We start from the raw sequence: 17,954 nt of genomic DNA, 5'->3' as shown, positions 1-17,954 counted from the left end.
GAGAGGTAGAGATTGTCCCACTGGGCGTGCCAATTTGTGAACACGGAAAATTCCTGAAACGAAAGAGACAAGAACAACGTGCACAAACAAATATTAAGTATTTGATGATTTTGGGTTACAATCTCTCTCTATTTTGATCCTCTGATTCGATCTCCGTAAGGTGTGTATTTGTGGATTTGTGATTGATCCAAAGGGCCGTTGGGCTTGATCTAAGGATGAACGTTCTTCAAGGGCCGTGGACTTGATCTTGAAGGTGGATTTGAGCGGATCTTCAAAGGGGCTTTTGGGCTTGATCTTTGAAGAACAGTGACGAACGGATCTCCAAGGGCTTTTGGGCTTGATCTTGAAGAACAGTGATGAACGGATCTCCAAGGGCTTTTGGGCTTGATCTTGAAGAACAGTGATGAACGGATCTTCAAGGGCTTTTGGGCTTGATCTTGAAGAACGGTTGGATGTGTGGATTTGTCGACGTTGTTGATCCAAAGGGCCGTTGGGGCTTGATCTTGGATGAACGGATGATGAACGATGGTGCTTTCTTCAAGGGCCGTCGGGGCTTGATCTTGAATTGGTGGATGGTTGATCCAAGGGCCGTCGGGGCTTGATCTTGGAAGAACGATGAACGAAGAACGAATAACGAAGAACACTTTCTTCAAGGGCCGTCGGGGCTTGATCTTGAATTGGTGGATGATTGTTGATCCAAAGGGCCGTTGGGGCTTGATCTTGGAAGAACGATGAACGAAGAACACTTTCTTCAAGGGCCGTCGGGGCTTGATCTTGGAAGAACGATGAACGAAGAACGAAGAAGGCTTTCTTGATTCTTCGGGAACCTAGATGCTTGAGAGCTTCGGAGTTTCAGAGCTTCAGAGCTTCAAGGTGTAATATGAATTGGTTCCCCCCCAAATGAATGAAATTGGCTTCTATTTATAGAATTTTCCAAGGCCTAATTTTGAATATAATATTCCAGATGAAATAAGTCGTTTCTGCCAGGTGTTGACACGTGTCCTATTTGATGACTTTTCCAACTCATTTCAATTTTCGTTGAGTCACATGCTACGTGTAAAATTTATGTAATACATGAGCGTTGACACTTTGATTTATCGGTCAACATTTATTTACCGAAATTTCGATGTCTACAATGTCATGCTACATCAAATTTAACTTTTCTATTGAAAAACATTGTTGTCGCCTTTTTAATTATTAGTGTTGGTTTTGACATTTTGACATATTCTTTAAAGATGCTTTGACTTGACCACCTACGAGTCAAATTTAAGAACAATTAACTAAAAATCAATGATAAGTAACAAAATTTTAACGTAAAGAAGTAATGGAAACGGAAATATTAATTTAAATAATTTTATTTATTTATTTCTTATACTTAATTTTATAGTACTTAATTTTATTTATTGTTTCTAATTAAATTAGTTGGGTAAATTACATTTTACCCCCTCAAGTTTGAGGTCTATTTCAATTCCTTACATCTTTAAAACATTTCAATTTCATACCTTAAATTTGATTTAGTTGCAATTTCATACAATCCGTTACATAATTTGTTAGAATGACTGTTAAGTGATGATGTGGCAGATATGAGACCAAATTTTTTAATGAGGTGGATGTCAACTTTGCACCACGTGGATAGAAAAAATTATAACATATAAAAAAAATTATTATTATTTGAAATATTTAATAAATAATTAAAATGTCAGCACAAAAACAAAAAAAATCAACCCCACCCCACCCCTCGACCCCTCTTCTCTCTGATTAACTCCTCATCCGCTCCTCTACCATCCCCACACCTCTTCTCCCTTTGATCAACCCCATCTTCCATAACCACCAAGAACACGCCTCTCTATCACTATTAAACCTTGACACGACACCGCCACCTCCTTTCCCTTCGCCTCGCCAACTGCTCCGATGACGTCGCTCTCTCCTTCACCGCCTTCAAATCCCTCTCCACCCTTCAGTCCCTCCAATTCCTCAACTGCCCTACTGCTCCAATCCGCTTCCCCGCTGACCTCGTCACCTCCATCCACTCCTTCACATGCATCAACTCCCTCCGCCGCCTCACCAGAGTCTGGCTCGCTTACCTCTAAAACCTCACCTTCTCCAACGTCCAAGTTAAGGCCTCCGGACCCTTCGTCATTCTTGGAAACTTGAAGAAGCTCAGGTCAGTCACCATCTCCCATGCCAATTTAATCGGTAACATTCGGAAACACATGAATTTAAACCTTACCCACATCGATTTTTCCGGCAATAAGCTTCGGGGAAAGATACCCAGTTCCCTTACACTCCTCGAAAACCTCAAAACCTTAAACCTGTCCTCCAATTCCATCAATGGAGAAATACCTACTTCGATCGGGGACCTGATTTCGCTAAAGAACGTGTCTTTGTCCTCAAATTCTTTATCCGATGCCATCCCGGAGTCGATTTCAGTAATCTCGGACTTAGTTCATCTTGAGGCAGGGATTTGCAGTGTGTTGGTGCGTGGCGAGGGAGGGAGGAAGTTCAGGGAGTCTCGTGCAATGCGTGGGATTTGCAAGGAGGAAGAAGGTAGCACGAGGAAGAAGAGGTTGAAGTTCTATAGGGCGGCGGAAAAAGCTTCCCAAACCCAAAGGATTATTGGTTGCAGACAAGCACGGAGGAGATGGGATAGAGCCGAGGAAGAGATGCGGTTATTGGCCTAAGCTTTGCCCATATAGTTGGGGAGAGAGAATGGTGCGAGCGAAAGAGTGTTGGGGGGCGGGATGGTGGGGAATTTGGGGAAGAAGCGGATTTGGGTTTTTTTTTTGTTTGTAAATAAGTTTTCTTTAAATAATTTTTTAAAATTTTTAAATTTTTAGCCACGTGGCACAAATGTGGTAGCCACGTCAGCACAAATGGGCCCCTCATATTTGACACGTCATCACTTAACGGCCATTCTACCAGATTATGTAACGGATTGTATGAAATTGCAACTAAATCATATTTAAGGTATGAAATTGAAATGTTTTAAAGATATCGTAAGGAATTGAAATTGACCTCAAACTTGAGGAGGTAAAATGTAATTTACCCAAATTAGTTTCATGACACCAAAACTTTGAAATATTAAATATATATGTTTTGTCAGTAGTCAATAATCATAGTTTTGTTACAAACAATATTTTATAATGTGGAGGACAACGATTTGAATCGAAGGATAGTGGTTCGAATATTTTTATTTGATAGAAAACAAAAAGTACAGCTTTACTCGAAGAGTAATGCTACTTATACTTATTTTTACTTCTCACGTCCCTTTTAATTTTAGACCGTCGGGTCAAATAAATTAAAGAAGATCATTGGCAAAAATTAACAAAAGTGTTTGAGAGATAAAAATAGGTGCGTAAATTATTTGAAAAGGACTTTACTTGATTAAATTTTTGTCAAATTTTTCTTTTTCTTCTGTATCAAAAGAGACTGTACCTTATTCACTCTTGCACCTTAAGTCGTCTAGTCTCGCTTGTATAAAAGAAATAAGGCCTAATCGGATAAATGGTCCCCATGGTCATAAGGTATTCGGATGATAGCCCCTGTGGTAAAAAAATTCGGATTTAAACCCATGTGGTCACAGTCTGTTAGGATTTAAACCCCTGTGGTCTAAGTCTGTTAGGATTTATGCCCTTCTGTCATTCCTCCATTAGGTTTAGGTTGGCCAAATAGGATAAATGGTCCCCGTGGTCATAAGGAATTTGGAAGATAGCCCCTGTGGTAGAAAAAATTCGGATTTAAACCCCTGCGGTCTAAGTCTATTAGGATTTATGCCTGAAATTAGAGGTTATGTCATTCATTTGTTAAGCTTACAGGTGGAGCAGAGTTTCTCTGAATATATATCAATAAAAAATATCTTACAATAAAAAGGGGGGGGGGGGGAGAGAAGATTTCAGTTTATGGTAAAAAAATTCATTCATCTTAATTATTTCACAAGAAGAAAAAGACGAAAACAGATGATCTGTTGAATTTCAAATAGTTAGTTTCACCAATAGGATACAAAGACTTACTTCACATTTACAATTACACAAAAAAACTATTTATCTAAGAGAGGTTTACGTAAAATTCTGGGAAAACGCCAACGATTACTATCTTATTTGTCAAAGAAAAATATAATATGTATAAAGAATTAATTAATCGGTTGGACATTCGGGAGTCAAAAACTCGTTAATTTTATAAAGGCATTTTGAATTATTTGATTTATTAGATCTTGAATTTTAATGAATTATGTGATTTATTAGTTCCACCTGTAAGCTTAGCGGAGAAATGATAGAACCTCTAGTTTCGGGCATAAATCCTAACAAACTTAGACCACAGGGGTTTAAATCCGAATTTTTTTTACCACATGAACTATCTTCCGAATACCTTATGACCACGAGGACTATTTATCCGATTTTGTCAACATAAACCTAATGGAGGAATGACAGAAGGGCATAAATCCTAACAGACTTAGACCACAGGGGTTTAAATCCTAACAGACTATGACCACAGGGGTTTAAATCCGAAATTTTTTACCACAGGGGCTATCATCTGAATACCTTATGACCACGAGGATCATTTATCCGATTAGGCCAAGAAATAATTATCTATAAAAGCCTACCCCGCCTATATTTCAACTCCATGAATTCACTTTTGAGGATAATTTGAAAATACAGGGAAACAAAAGGGTAGTAGCCAGAAATAATTGTTTGTGACACTTCAAAATACTCATGCACCGTGGAGATGGGATTCTCTCCGGATCCCTTCCACCAAGTCTACCAAGTCCACTCATCTAGGCTATTGAAATTTGATCCAACGGCTACAAACAGAGAATCTCTTTAAAAGTTATAACAACTTTAGCCGTTGAATCAAATTTCAATATTTCGAACAAGTGGACTTGAATGGACTTAGTGGATGGGATCTGGAGAGGATCCTTTCCATGCACTATCTACATTCCGCTTCTGAGCAACAGTAGCAAATTCAGTAACTTTTTGAGACATGAGAACCTAGTGGACCAAGTTTCTTTGGTGTGGTTCAACCACATGGCCTCAAACCTAAAAGGTTTGTTTTAAGGGGAAGCGGATCACTCTTCAAAATAAATTTTCTACTCCTAATGTCAATCATGTTATTTCTTCTTTTTTTTTTCAGAACCTTCGATTGTCTATTTACACGTACCTAATGTAAAAAGTACGGGAAGAGGAAGGGAGGAAGGGCGTATAATTATTTTAGAGCGGTAATAACAACTCTCGAAGTACTAGAGCAACCTATTTTCGCTCTTATCTGCCTTTATGCAAACAACAGAACAACTGCACGAGGGAGAGGCGCCAAAGAACTGAAAAAATATATCTCAAGCAAACAAAAACCATTGTTAGAGTCAATGTGACCATACAGAACTTGTTCAGCACTTAGAAACACCCAATCGAATGGAACATGCTTGATGACTACGTTCGGTCCATTCAAACTTTCATTACAGAAACAAGAATTTGTACCTAATGCACGATTGAATACTCCAACTTTCCAAAAGTACGAAGACTATGAAAGAGTGAAAGAGGAGAGAGTTTATAACTCATTCTTCCGATGGCCTTTGCCCCAAAACTGGAATGTCTTCATACCGTTTCTGCATTCAAAAGAGAACATTCGGTTCAGATGTAAAACTCGTATGACGGATGTATGATACTGCAACAAAATAATAACTTTAGGTATGGCATTGTAATGTTGGAAAGATGAGGTGTGAGAGCAAAATGATGCCCAAACTTGAGGGTATAAAATGTAATTTACCCAAAAAAAAGTTCAATATCAAGAATGTTGTAAAGCTACTTAGAACGGAAGAAAGAATCTAAACTGCATGAAAGGTATTTGCAATTCAATATACATTGTCTAGGACATGGATGTGCAAAAAAAAATCCACCCATATCAACGATGGTCAGATTAATAAAAGTTCCTCTAACAGGCTACCAGCTCTCCCGAACATGAAAGGTTCAATATACATCCAAACACGCACATGACCTAGTGGTATGCAACAGCTCCAGCAATGGGCAAAAGTTTGTCTTCAGAGAAAAACTAACATGCACTAAAAGAAGGAAAAACGGGTAGATGCAATACAATATTCTGTATCTAACCCGTACAATAACACGAAGATATATGCATACATATAATTCTCCAATCAACTATATTTGTATACATCAAGCACATATTTTGAACAATACGAAAATGCATAACATATTAAAATGATAATGGTGGACATACCCCAACGTTGTTGTACTCCCACAATTTGTGAACTCCATAATCCACGGCCTGAAACCAGCAAATTAAATACATAAGAGCTCTGGAAATTGTTCTTCTTTCATAAAAAGAGAGGAGAAGAAACCAAATGCCACATCAAATAATACAAAACAATTCAGAAAGGAAAGGAAAAAAAATCATACAGAACCATGCATGGTAGTCGTTTTAAAGCACAAATTGGGACTTTATATGGCCTCATTTGGTGTCAAGGACTGGATATGATAACTCACAAGATTCATTGTATGTTGAATAAACAAATAGCTGTCAACTTCCAATTCAAGGTCTAAGACGGATTAGTATCCCTTAAAATGCCCACAAAAATGGTAGGATTTGGAAGGAACAAACATTTTGTCATGTCCAACCCATCTTCTTCCTTCAACTTGGACAAAATTTAGCATCCATCTCTTCCTTCAACAAACATTGAATCCAGTAAAATACCCCCTAGCCGCCAAACGAGGCCTACGTTCTGCTTGGTCTCCTTAAGATAGCCAAGAATTACATCTCAATGGTTCCACAATGTATGACCCTCAACTCGATTGAGGTTAGAAATTGATTGTCCATACGGCATAAGATTACTGGATACAATTTCACAACCAGCAGAATATAGAAACCAAATATTGTCGTAATTTAAATCTCTCACATTGCGCAAGCAAATGACTACGACATGATTAACAATAGTCGAATTAAAGATTAAAAAAATTAAATAAATCCCTACAAAACAATATCAACTTTCAATCCATTTCTCACAAACACAATACTAATCCATAATAAAGCAAATGGGTTATTTCTGAGCTCGCAACTACACTAGCCAAAGTTTACATAGTAGCAAATCAAGCAAATTTCATTTCCTCCGATTTTCTGGGCAACCAAACAGAAAATTACAAAAACAGATCGCCAAACAGACCAAAACGACTAATTAGCGAAGAAGCCGTAAATCTGAGAGTTGAGAGGCTCACCCGCTCACCGAGGAAGGCGCCGGCGATGACGAAGGTGACGTAGACTGAGTTCCGGCGCATGATGACCCTGTAGAGCCCTTCGAAAAGGCCTCCGCTGGTTTTTCCGGCTGCTGAAGCCATGGCGAAGTGCGCGCGTCTCTTTCACTCGCCTCTGATCCGTGGGCTAGGGTTTGGTCGGAGCTCGCACCAGTACGATAAACTGTGACGCGATCAAAGACAACAATGGACGGTGAATTGGTATACGATACGAAAATATTAAAAAGCAAAAGAGTGATTGTATCGGGAGATGCTATTTACCTTTTTCGATTGGGCGAGGAGCACGGACAGGTAGAGAGCCCAACCCAACAGAAAAGGCTTTAGTTTGCAAGAAGGAAAGCACTACTATCTTTTTCTTCTTTTCATTTTAGGCCCGAAACTCATTACAACCTGTCAATTTCTTCCTTACCGTGAGATTTTAAACTTTTCCATCCAGTTTTTTATTGAGAAATTTTATTTGAACCTATATAACTTTTTTCAAACTTAACTTAAACGTTAAATATGAATTGTCTTTTTTACTTTATTGCATGATTACCGTTAAGTACAAGATGAAATTAACAATAAAACTCAAATTTATCAATAAACCCACACCGAAATAAAATCTTACCATCATGTAATGTTTATCCTACATTCATTCCAGCTAAAACCCTACATTGATCCTACGTTGAAATGCAATTTTTCGTTTGATTTCTATTTTTATAAAGTTGAGAATATGAGTTTTTCAGTGTCAATTTACGGCCATCAACATTGAAAGTTGAGAAGATGGGTTTTGGGTTTCATTGTGTAAGTGGTTGCAAAGCCTCACCTTGGACTTAAGACTCTGTTCTTGGTTGAATATTTCAACGGAGAATAAGTGGTTCCCCAACTTGAGAAGGAGGTGAGTGTTCCCGAGGCGGTTGTAAGTTTCATTGGTCTCGCATTATTATGGCTACTGCAGAAGGGGTAGAAGATGGGACGACAAACTCATCCATCTTCGTCACACCATATATACCCTTTCCAGTAGCACCTTCAGGACATAATTGTCAGTCAGTTATGATTGGTTCCATTTACATACAGCTGTAACAAAATGATTTGCTAACTAAACTAGATAAGAACAAACTGTCCATTACCCAGAGTGAGCAAGAAATTTGTAGTCTACTGTCCATTACCCAACCAACCAAGTGATATTCGGAAATTGAAACTAATATAATAGACTTACCCTGATAATTGATTTCACTATGAGCAGTTATGTGAATTCCAGTATGGAGCTCTTACGTGACGGGAACGAGAGCATGAGTAAAGGTATTTAATAAACTACCTGCCAAAATAATAGCACCACCCGATGATAAGTCACCTCTAAGTATAACACATCATCTCGTGGTAGAGCTTGGCAAGCTCATCCTCCATCGCTACGGGCCACACAAATTATCCATCACCATTCTCTACACCTATGGCAGCTTCGTCGATACCTCTAGTATTCCCGCCTAACTGCAGCATCTCACAATATCTACATAGCAAGAAAAGTTATTATAGTTTATTTTCTTTGGTGTTTTAAGTATAGACATATGAAAGCATGTACTTTATGCTTATCCAAATACAATCACGAGGGACATGGATATCAAGAAAACAAGATTGAAGTGTTAGGTATATGGAGGATTCATAAACAAGTAGAAATTTCACCAAATTATTCAATTGGGATTTTTATTTTCTAAACGGGGTAAATATATATTCACATTTTGAATTGGGTTTGTGAGGGTAGTTTAGGTATAAATTTGGGTTTAAAGAGATATTAATTCTTTCCTTAAAAATAATATGAGGTGTAGATGGTAAGTTGAGTGTAGAAAGAGGTTATATAGGTTCCAATAAAATTTTTCTTCTTCATTTACTTTAGTCATGTGACTTGCATATGACATATCTAAAACGGTAATATTTTCATTTCAATGCGCATGATATGGTGTTGTGGTTTTTTAGGTAACCAGAACCCTTTTGGCGAGGGATGAAAGCAATAGCCACACAGATTGAAGGAATGGATTCAAACTTTTTGGCCAGAAGATTCTTAAACACAAACAAATCTTGACAAATTTTCAACATTGGTTGAACAAGTAAATGTCTTTCCAACTCAGATGATAAGTTTCATAGATTTGTTCTACCAGAAGATACCGAAGAATAGTGTAACGAACCAGGTGCGGAGGAAACAAATGAGCATTGTTCGAGGCAAAGATGGATTTCACCCTTCGCATAGCTCCCCAAGGGTGAATGGTATTTGGTGTTTGGTAGTCGGGCTCTTGCTGCTTAGAATGCTGCAAAAAGAGTTCAAAGTTAGCTTGAAAGTTGCCTTTGTGGGGCCTTAGATGTGGGCCTTAGATGTAGGCCTTGAGGCTCACAATCAAACTAACAAAGTGGTAGGCGTGCCACTGCTATCTTCGTATAACAGATGTTGAATAGATAAGATTTAAGTTGATTACTTGCACTCCAAGTTTACTTAAACTTCTTGTTATCAAGGAACTGTCGCAGATGAGTTAAGTCTGTATTAAGTTCTTTTTTTTGCCTTGTAAACAAGGACCTTTAGTTCATAATCTTATATGTCCAAAAAGGAAGAAGTCTAGAGCCATTTAAACCATTTCCTCGATTCCAATTTGTTCTTAATGAAAGCAGGTTTATTAAATTAACCAGATTCAAATGCAAATGGGACTCTTAGGTAGAAAACAATTGGAAATAACTTGAATACATACTGAAAAGTGTATTAAGTGACATATCTTCTAAATGAAAGTACAAACGAAGAGGTTATACTAAAAAGGGATGGATGGTAAACAAGTTTTACACGAGGGAATCGATACTACAACATTATGGAAAGTAGCAGAGCTTTTACACTAGACAAAAGATAACTTTTCTAAGAGAATTAGTGCTAAAAGGACTGAATCTAAGCGAGTTTCAGCTTTCTGGATGCAAATCTGGCTTGAGAGTAGAGTTTGTATGTTGTTTGTTTGATTAGTTGAGTGTCCTTGTCTCTTGTGCTTGCTTCACCTTTTATAGGCAATTTGGCCTGACTGTGGCTTGCTTTTGGCCGAAGGTTCTCAAGGGCAATGAGTCATCATATATTTACTTTTAGTGCCACTAGAAAGTACTTTTTGGCTGATAGTGAGGTGGTCTCTGTCAATTGTCATTTCAATCATAGACACATGGCCTATGCTTTAATTGAAGAGGCGCCAATTTGTTCCTGGCCTGTCGACTGGGCCTCGAGCAAATCTTCATTCAATTTTAACCTCCTTGGGCCTTGTTCTTATCAAGCCCAATGCTAAATATTAACCCCAACAAGCATGATACCGAGGAGCTTGATAGTTTACATGGGTTTGAATCTGACCAAGAAAATAAGTTGAAATTATCAAAAAGTTTAAAAGCTTCAAAATTTATACAGAATGATAGAGATCATGACTTCAGATATCCAAAACTTTGTGGGTGTGTTTGATTGGCTTTTCTAAGTTTCACTGGACTAGCTAGGATACTTACACTGTGTTTGGTGCAAGCAAGGATTGTGTTGAATGAGACTAAGTCGGACTCGCTAGGACTAAACGCTTCGCTAAGAAGCCTTAGCAAAACCCCCCAAAAACGAGATGATTGCTAATCCTATCCCCTACACTTGCTTTGCTTCATCTTAGGCTCGTCCAGGACTCCAGTATGCTTCGCATCGTCCTAGTAGCCGTTTGATGATCGATGACGAACCTACATTGTCGTTGAAACCCAAATCCCCAAAAGACGAGATATTTGAAAGAATGCTGCCGGATAAGCGCTGCTGCAAGTGCAACGACGGCCAGAAGTGTCCCTAGTCCCCGCTTCAACGACGACGCTATAAGCACAAACCACCACTTCAACAAGGTCAAACCCAAAATCGAACGGATCTAGGCCAACCAAGCTCGCCCATTAGGGATTCCACGCCCACCGAACAAAAACCTGAAAAACCAAACTTGATTATTTGTTTTGTAGAAATTTTTTTGGCAATTAATCGGAAAAAATAGGGAAGGGAAGGAGGAGAGCGTGGGACAGGGAGAACAAGGGAGAAAAGGATGGACTGATGGAGGGTTCCAGAGAGAGGCAGAGTTTTTTTAGAATAAAAAAATGTCGAATGAATTAATATAATATTATTAGATATGAATTAAAAAAAAAATATAATATTGTAGTTTGGTATTATCCTTCTTTTTAGTCCGATACTGCACCAAACACTTCACTAAGTCAATCCAGCTTAGTGTAGTTTAAGCCAGTCAAGCTTAGTCCTTGAAATCCAGTCCGAGATAGTCCGATGCAACAAACACACCCTGTATTCCTATAATTTTTGTTTTGTTATTTGTATGAAGTTATTTGCTTAAACTAAAGAAATAAATACTTTTAATTGATTAAATTTCGATCATCCCAACAATTGAAATATGTAAATGGATAATTTCAATCAATTTTCCCCTACTTTTTGCTATGTGTAATGTCCTTATCTTTGAATTCCGAGAACCTCGTCACATAACACCGATGTGTATTATTTTATTTTATTTTGACAAAACAATAAAATAAGTTAAGGGTGAGGATCGGAGACCAGGAACTACCAAAGAGCGATAGCTTTCGCTACCTAGGATCTATCTTGCAAAAGAACGAAGAATTAGATGGAGACCTCAACCATAGAATACAAGCTGAATAGATGAAGTGGAAGAGTGCTTCTGGCGTGTTGTATGACCGTCGTATGCCACTGAAGCTCAAGGGAAAATTTTACAAGACGATAATAAGGTCAGGGATGCTGTATGGCACATAATGTTGGATGGTGAAGTATCAACACGTACATAAAATGGGTGTAGCGGAGATGAGGATGCTTCGTTGGATGTGTGGGCACACGAGAAATGATAAGATTAAGAATGAAAATATCCGAGGCAAAGTAGGAGTAGCCAAAATTGAAGGAAATATGAGAGAAAATCGGTTACGATGGTTTGGACATGTGCAAAGAAGGCCTATTGACACCCCGGTTAGAAGATGTGACTACAGATAGAGGTCCAGAGCCGAAAGGGTAGAGAAAGACCTAGGAAAACTTTGGAAGGGACTCTAAGAAAAGACTTAAGAGTACTTAGATCTAATAGAAGACATGACACAAAACCCAACGCAATAGCGTTTTAGGATTCATATATCCGACCTCACTTAGTAAGAAAAGATTTTGTTGTTGTTGTTGTAGTATTTTGACAAAATAATAAGATAATATATGCCCAAATTTTCCTTAATATGAGAATATAAAAGGTTTGAATCCCAGGCCCAATGGCCAGTGCGTTCAAATTGAGTACCCAATTTAAGTTGAAGTTATTAACACTCCAAACTAATCAACATACACTTCTTCTCGATCGCGTGGTGCATAATGGCTATTTCTGAGTTTTCGTTACAATTCCTTTCATTTTTTTTAATAAAAATAGAGAAAACTCACGTAAAAGATTATTATAAAGGGATAAAAATACACAAATAGCCCAAGGTCATATCATTTGGCATCCAAAATTCAGGATTTCTTTTTATTGTCTACTTAACTGCCATTGCTTAAAGCTGTGAAAGAACTGAACCGAAAGGGAAAACGGAAACTTTAACGCTCAAATCTGATTCTTATGTGCCACGATGATAGGTTAACATAAAATTTATCAAACAAATGCACCACTTACTTTTAACAAGAGAAGTAAATGACAAATGGATCCAAGAGAGTGTCCGGACTGCACTGTTTTTGCGTCTCTTATTCCTGCATTCGTCCATCTCAACCAGAGGATGTCTTCTTCTGTTGGAAATTGACAGCCCAAATCGGAACACCCACGCCAATGCTGAAGGCAGCGAGCACTCCAAGGCTCACCTGCAACTTCTGGTTTTTCATCTGGTCCAAGTTATACATGTGTTTGGCATGCATGTAGGCTGGTTCATCGTGGCCGTGATCACTCATTCTCTTCACTCCACTTGAGTGGAACCCTCTAGTTCCTGGTAAAAGCACAGTAGCCACTAGTTCTACTTAGTACATACAATGAAACAAGGTTCCGCATTAAAACTCAAACAAATCAATACCTCAGCTAAGTTATAAACATATAAGGCATCCATTCATTCTCCACTATGGATGGATTGCTGGGGATTTACACATGTAAAAGCATGAACTTCTAGATAAGACAAAGATTTAGTGTCACTGAGTGAAATCACTCAGTACTTAACTCTAGAAGCACATGAGCATATCAATCAAACTCGATTAAAAGAATCAGTTCAAATTAATTGTATTTTATTGACCAACTATATCAGATGCATGAAAACACTAGAAAATACCAATGGCAATAATGGTCTCATAGCATAGACAGTTATTTAAGTTTGGTTTATAGGCCAGTTATTTGGACTTTGGAGCATGCAAAGATTTGCCTTTACTATTGGTACCGCGCAACACAAGGTGGCACCATTGTCTTTACCAATAGATCTCTCGGTGTAGGTTACTAGATTATAAATTTAACGAGGAGTCTCTTCTTAAGAGGAATCCCACTCCATGAACAGTGGAGTGGGATACTCACAATATATTGATAGCCATCCATATGGACAATACACCGACATCCATATAGACACCACATTGACATCCATATCAACACGATATTGACATGGTATCAATAATATGGATAACATATTGACTACATGGAGTTTCTCCTATTTCCCCTCACATTTAAAAGTAAAACCTGTAAATGTCTCATGCCAAAAATTGAGCCAGTACCTAAGAAACTATACTCCAGCAAACGGTAAGTGGTTGGAACAGTGGTACTTGGTGGTAAAAATAAAAATTTGGGGCAGTTCCCTGAATTATAACATGTAAGAGAACATGTAAAACCTTGAGGCTGCCCCATAATCATTATTGGCCGGGTGAAATTGAGCCCTTGCACACAATTTCTCGACCAAGAACCCATTTGGAACGGCCAAAAGTAATTTACAAAAGCACCTAACCATGGTGGAATAGAGATAAGTATAAGACCTCTCTTTTACATAAGAGGAGAAATGGTAACACCTTCTTACAAGTGAGAAAAGAAAGGAATAACTTTGAGGTTTCTCTATGCCCGCGTGACAACACGAGTGCCATCAGAGGAAGTTCACTCGATTCTCTAAAAGGCAATGAGGGAAATAGGAACAAGGCCTGAAGGAGGGGAAAGCTCTATAACTACAAGCAGCATGGGGTGAAAAGTGGATGTGTACTAGTATACTATTCCTTCAAACGGAGCTGGCGAGAATCAAACAGGTAACGGGTTATGTTTTTATCCATAACCAATCCATCTGCAATGGAGAAAACCTGAATGCCATGATTTATGCCTAATAACATTCGTAACAATCCCTGAACGGAGAAAAAAAGTAAATAACATTGCAGTCCAGACACATTTCCTAATTTTCATCAAGTTTGAATCACCGGGCTTAAACCGTTCAATCCTACACTTATTGACCACTCAAAAGTTACATCCGGGACTTGGTGCAATTCATCAATGAGTATTATCGGTCTATCACATTATGCATACACCTGACTATTACATAATATGCATCGACATCAAACAAAATAAGCGACAGACGGTATCAAAATAACCTGATTTCAATCGAGAAGCTTCAGAAGCCCTCAACAACTTTGCGCAGGCCCGCATCCCTCCGTTCATGCTCATGATTGTAAGAAAGAACAAGCTCTTGCCTCTTACCACCTTAACCACCAAAGAAAACTCGTTTGAATCATGAAAAAAAATTAAAAACTAAAAACAATTTAACACACAGATTACCGAATAAATTAGTAAAATTCTTAAGAACTGAAGCTAATCTAATCAGATTCAGTTCATAATTCTTGACGTAATTAAAAAAAAAAAAAACACAGATCTATAATTATTTCTAACATCAACAAATAATCTGATCCAGAAAAGCAATTTTTGAGTTCCGATCGAGCATACTCTGTCGCGATGAAAAACAACATTAATTGATAATTTAACCAAAATGTTAAGATTTAATAATTCAATGAAAAAGAAAGAGAATCAGAAAGGAAGATCGACTCACAGAATAAATGTAAGGAAGGAGGTGGAATTTTTACCTGGTAGAAATGGCGAAACCCTAGACTTATCAGCCGCCGTGCGTCGAGTATTCGAGAATATTGGCGTCGAAGGAGAAGATCAGTTAAGAAGCCCGGTCAAAGGCGGGCTTCAAATTTTAAGCCCGATTACATTTTGGGTTGGGCCTGGATTCCGTGAAGTATGCGTATCTCAAATGCTTACCTCGTTCAAAATAATAACATGATTATCAACTCAATTTAATTAGCAAGTGGCTCTTTAAGGTGTTGAGCCTTTGTATGACGGCGTAGATTTAAATCCCGTTGGTAGCTAATTTAACAAAATCTTTCGTTTGGCAAAAAAAAAAAAAAACTCAATTTAACTACGTTGGACACCTAACCCGCCCAAGAGGCCACATAATAACCTCGCCAATTTCTTAAACTATTTTGGGTTAGTCACGGCGGTGTTCTGCTGCCGATTGTCTAGAAGCAACATCGAGCGTTTATGCCACTTTTTAGAACACTACACAAATAGAATGAGTTAATGTGTTAATATTGATAGTTTTTCTTGAAATTGTTAAAAAGCTATTCACATGAGAATTTTTAAACTCGCACATTCCATAAGAGCATCTCAAATGGGAGATATAAATTGCCTTGGTATAAATTTACAACTTCAAAACTAATTTTAATCTCAATGGGCCAGAAATTGGGGGTGTGCAACCCACTGGAAAATGCAAAAAAAAAAAAATCTCATATTTGCATGTTTTTTTTCCCATCTCAAATTTTATGCATTTATTTTGTGTGTAACCTCTATTATTGATTAACACGTGTCCATCAATTTAACCCTTCTAAACTTTATTGTCTATAAACTTAACACTTATCAATCAATGATAAAAGCCACCGAGATGCCATATAAACAATTGGCGCAGAAGATTGAACTCCAGAAAATGAGGTTGCATTGAATGACTGAGCACTACCCCAACGAAAGTGTTTTATGAGCCCGAATAATCTTATACATGCCGCATGTAATTAACAAAAATACATTAGTGGGGCCCGCCATTTACCCCTAAGTTAAAGCATTTTCAAAGAAGATGTCAAATGTAAAACATCAAAATGATATTTGATGACTTATGTTGCAATTTGACATTTGTACAATTTTTTGTTCCACCCGATATGTTAAATAAAATTGTCATTCTATAATTTATTTCATCTCTTTGTGAGGTCTAATATTGAGACAACCAATCAAATACTTGAAAGTTGGAACACATAGCAACTTTTATTATAAATTGCATCACACCTATTAAAAAATTATTAAATTGATTTGACAACAGCTATCATAAATGATAGCAGACGACTTTGCCTTCAATTGACTCAACTCCACGTAAGAAACTGAAGGCTTGGTTGGAAATAGTTATGCAGCCATTTTTTTTATTAGGGGTGTGATATCCACACACCCCTTTTTACTTCTCACACACCCTTCTAATTTTCGGTCGTCGGATCAGATGAATTGAAGAAGATCAACGGACAAAAATTAACAAATAGTGTGTGAGAAGTAAAAAGAGATGTGTAGATAGCACACCCCTTTTTATTATTGTATGTCTATGTGGTAGTTTTGACATCTCCTTTAAAGATGCTCTTAACTTGTCACTCTAGTTATTCTAGGGCTAAGACTCATTCCTCTTTATTCTAACGATCCACATTAAACTTTCAGATAAGAATGTAAATTTAAGATTTCAAAATTTTACAACTTACCACTAGAACAAAAAATAGGTTTACATTTCAAAATTTAACATATACTGAAACTGAAAAGTTACTGAAACATTGTTCATAAGCACAGTGTTCGTCCAATTTTTCCCTCACATATTTAGCCAAATTTCGATTTTGTCCCTCAGATTTTTTTTTTCTTCCTTCTTCCCTCTCGTTCGATCCTTTCTGCTTTTGGTCATTCTCTCTCTCCTCCTTCGCCGAACCACGACGCTGTTTCTTCTCACCGTTGACGTCGCCCACCTCGCCATCACCCGGCAAGCTTCCTCTCACCATCTCGACAACCCACCTCGCCCAGCTGATTTGCCGACTTCAAGGGAGACTCTATCTCTCAAAAATTCAAAAGAAAAAGATTAGCTTGGTTTTGATCTCTTATTTTTTTTCTTTTTTTTTTGTCGAAAGATAAGATTTTATTGGAATAAAAAGTTTAAATATGAATGGCTACATTTGCATCTTCTGCCAAGATATTGAAAAGAAACTCTGGACCTAACTCATCCTAACCAAATCTCTCGCCATGCTTAACAACATATGCCACTGAATGAGCTGCACGATTACATAGCCGAGGGGTGAAGCAAAACTTTACTGACTGGAATAAAGTCGCCATTCTCCAAATGTCATGGAGATAAACCTCAAAAGACACATCAACCATGGCATCCTTATTCAACATCTGAATCAACCCATTTGAATCTGATTCCACCACCAACCTACTACCATCATCCATAGCCCCACTATCAATAACCGCCTCCAACCCTTCTCGAACTGCTTTAGCCTCCCCCAAAATTGTCACCGCAAACTGTTCTCCGCCCAAGCCTCCCGCAAGCCTTGGTATTCCTGCAAAATTACGAAGCACCCATCCAATTCCCCCCTCTTCGACTCTCCCCTCCAAGCAGTATCACTCAATTTTAATTCACCGAACATAAGCTTTCGCC

At 38.0% G+C, this 17,954-nt stretch overlaps 3 protein-coding genes across 4 annotated transcripts; 1 reads left to right on the top strand and 2 right to left on the bottom strand.

Moving 5' to 3' along the window:
- Positions 1-2,090: 2,090 nt before the first annotated feature.
- LOC126602995 (receptor-like protein 51) lies at positions 2,091-2,992 on the top strand (the record flags this gene model as incomplete). Its single annotated transcript, XM_050269776.1, has 1 exon — positions 2,091-2,992. A coding segment is annotated over one exon (591 nt), but the record flags the coding sequence as incomplete, so codon positions are not given.
- A 2,307-nt stretch (positions 2,993-5,299) lies between these two features.
- LOC126605728 (cytochrome b-c1 complex subunit 9, mitochondrial-like) lies at positions 5,300-7,491 on the bottom strand. The gene is made up of 3 exons (XM_050273167.1): positions 7,218-7,491; positions 6,226-6,273; positions 5,300-5,596 (listed from the first exon to the last, which is right to left on the bottom strand). Exons 1-3 carry the CDS (start codon positions 7,335-7,337, stop codon positions 5,546-5,548), a joined length of 219 nt encoding a protein of 72 aa, XP_050129124.1. The 5' UTR covers positions 7,338-7,491; the 3' UTR covers positions 5,300-5,545.
- A 5,238-nt stretch (positions 7,492-12,729) lies between these two features.
- Positions 12,730-15,433, bottom strand: LOC126605727 (uncharacterized). 2 transcript variants are annotated; one of them, XM_050273165.1, is made up of 3 exons: positions 15,307-15,433; positions 14,821-14,929; positions 12,730-13,205 (listed from the first exon to the last, which is right to left on the bottom strand). In XM_050273165.1, the coding sequence occupies exons 2-3, from the start codon at positions 14,891-14,893 to the stop codon at positions 12,991-12,993; spliced, it is 288 nt and encodes a 95-aa protein (XP_050129122.1). In that variant the 5' UTR covers positions 14,894-14,929; positions 15,307-15,433; the 3' UTR covers positions 12,730-12,990. The 2 variants fall into 2 exon arrangements, with proteins under 2 accessions (XP_050129122.1, XP_050129123.1); XM_050273166.1 differs by having other exon boundaries at positions 15,273-15,327.
- Positions 15,434-17,954: the final 2,521 nt, after the last annotated feature.

This window comes from Malus sylvestris, chromosome 15, assembly GCF_916048215.2.
Source record: "Malus sylvestris chromosome 15, drMalSylv7.2, whole genome shotgun sequence".
NCBI classification, from domain to species: domain Eukaryota; kingdom Viridiplantae; phylum Streptophyta; class Magnoliopsida; order Rosales; family Rosaceae; genus Malus; species Malus sylvestris.
This window is presented reverse-complemented; position numbering and strand designations above follow the sequence as displayed.

Excerpts from the sequence above, each read along its gene's own strand:
- LOC126605728 (XM_050273167.1), bottom strand. The coding sequence starts at position 7,337 with ATGGCTTCAGCAGCCGGAAAAACCAGCGGAGGCCTTTTCGAAGGGCTC. Across the intron at positions 6,274-7,217 it reads GCGCCTTCCTCGGTGAGCGG|GCCGTGGATTATGGAGTTCA; the intron begins GTGAGCCTCTCA and ends TGCTGGTTTCAG. Across the intron at positions 5,597-6,225 it reads GGGAGTACAACAACGTTGGG|AAACGGTATGAAGACATTCC; the intron begins GTATGTCCACCA and ends TTTTGAATGCAG.
- LOC126605727 (XM_050273165.1), bottom strand. The coding sequence starts at position 14,893 with ATGAGCATGAACGGAGGGATGCGGGCCTGCGCAAAGTTGTTGAGGGCT. Across the intron at positions 13,206-14,820 it reads AGCTTCTCGATTGAAATCAG|GAACTAGAGGGTTCCACTCA; the intron begins GTTATTTTGATA and ends TGCTTTTACCAG.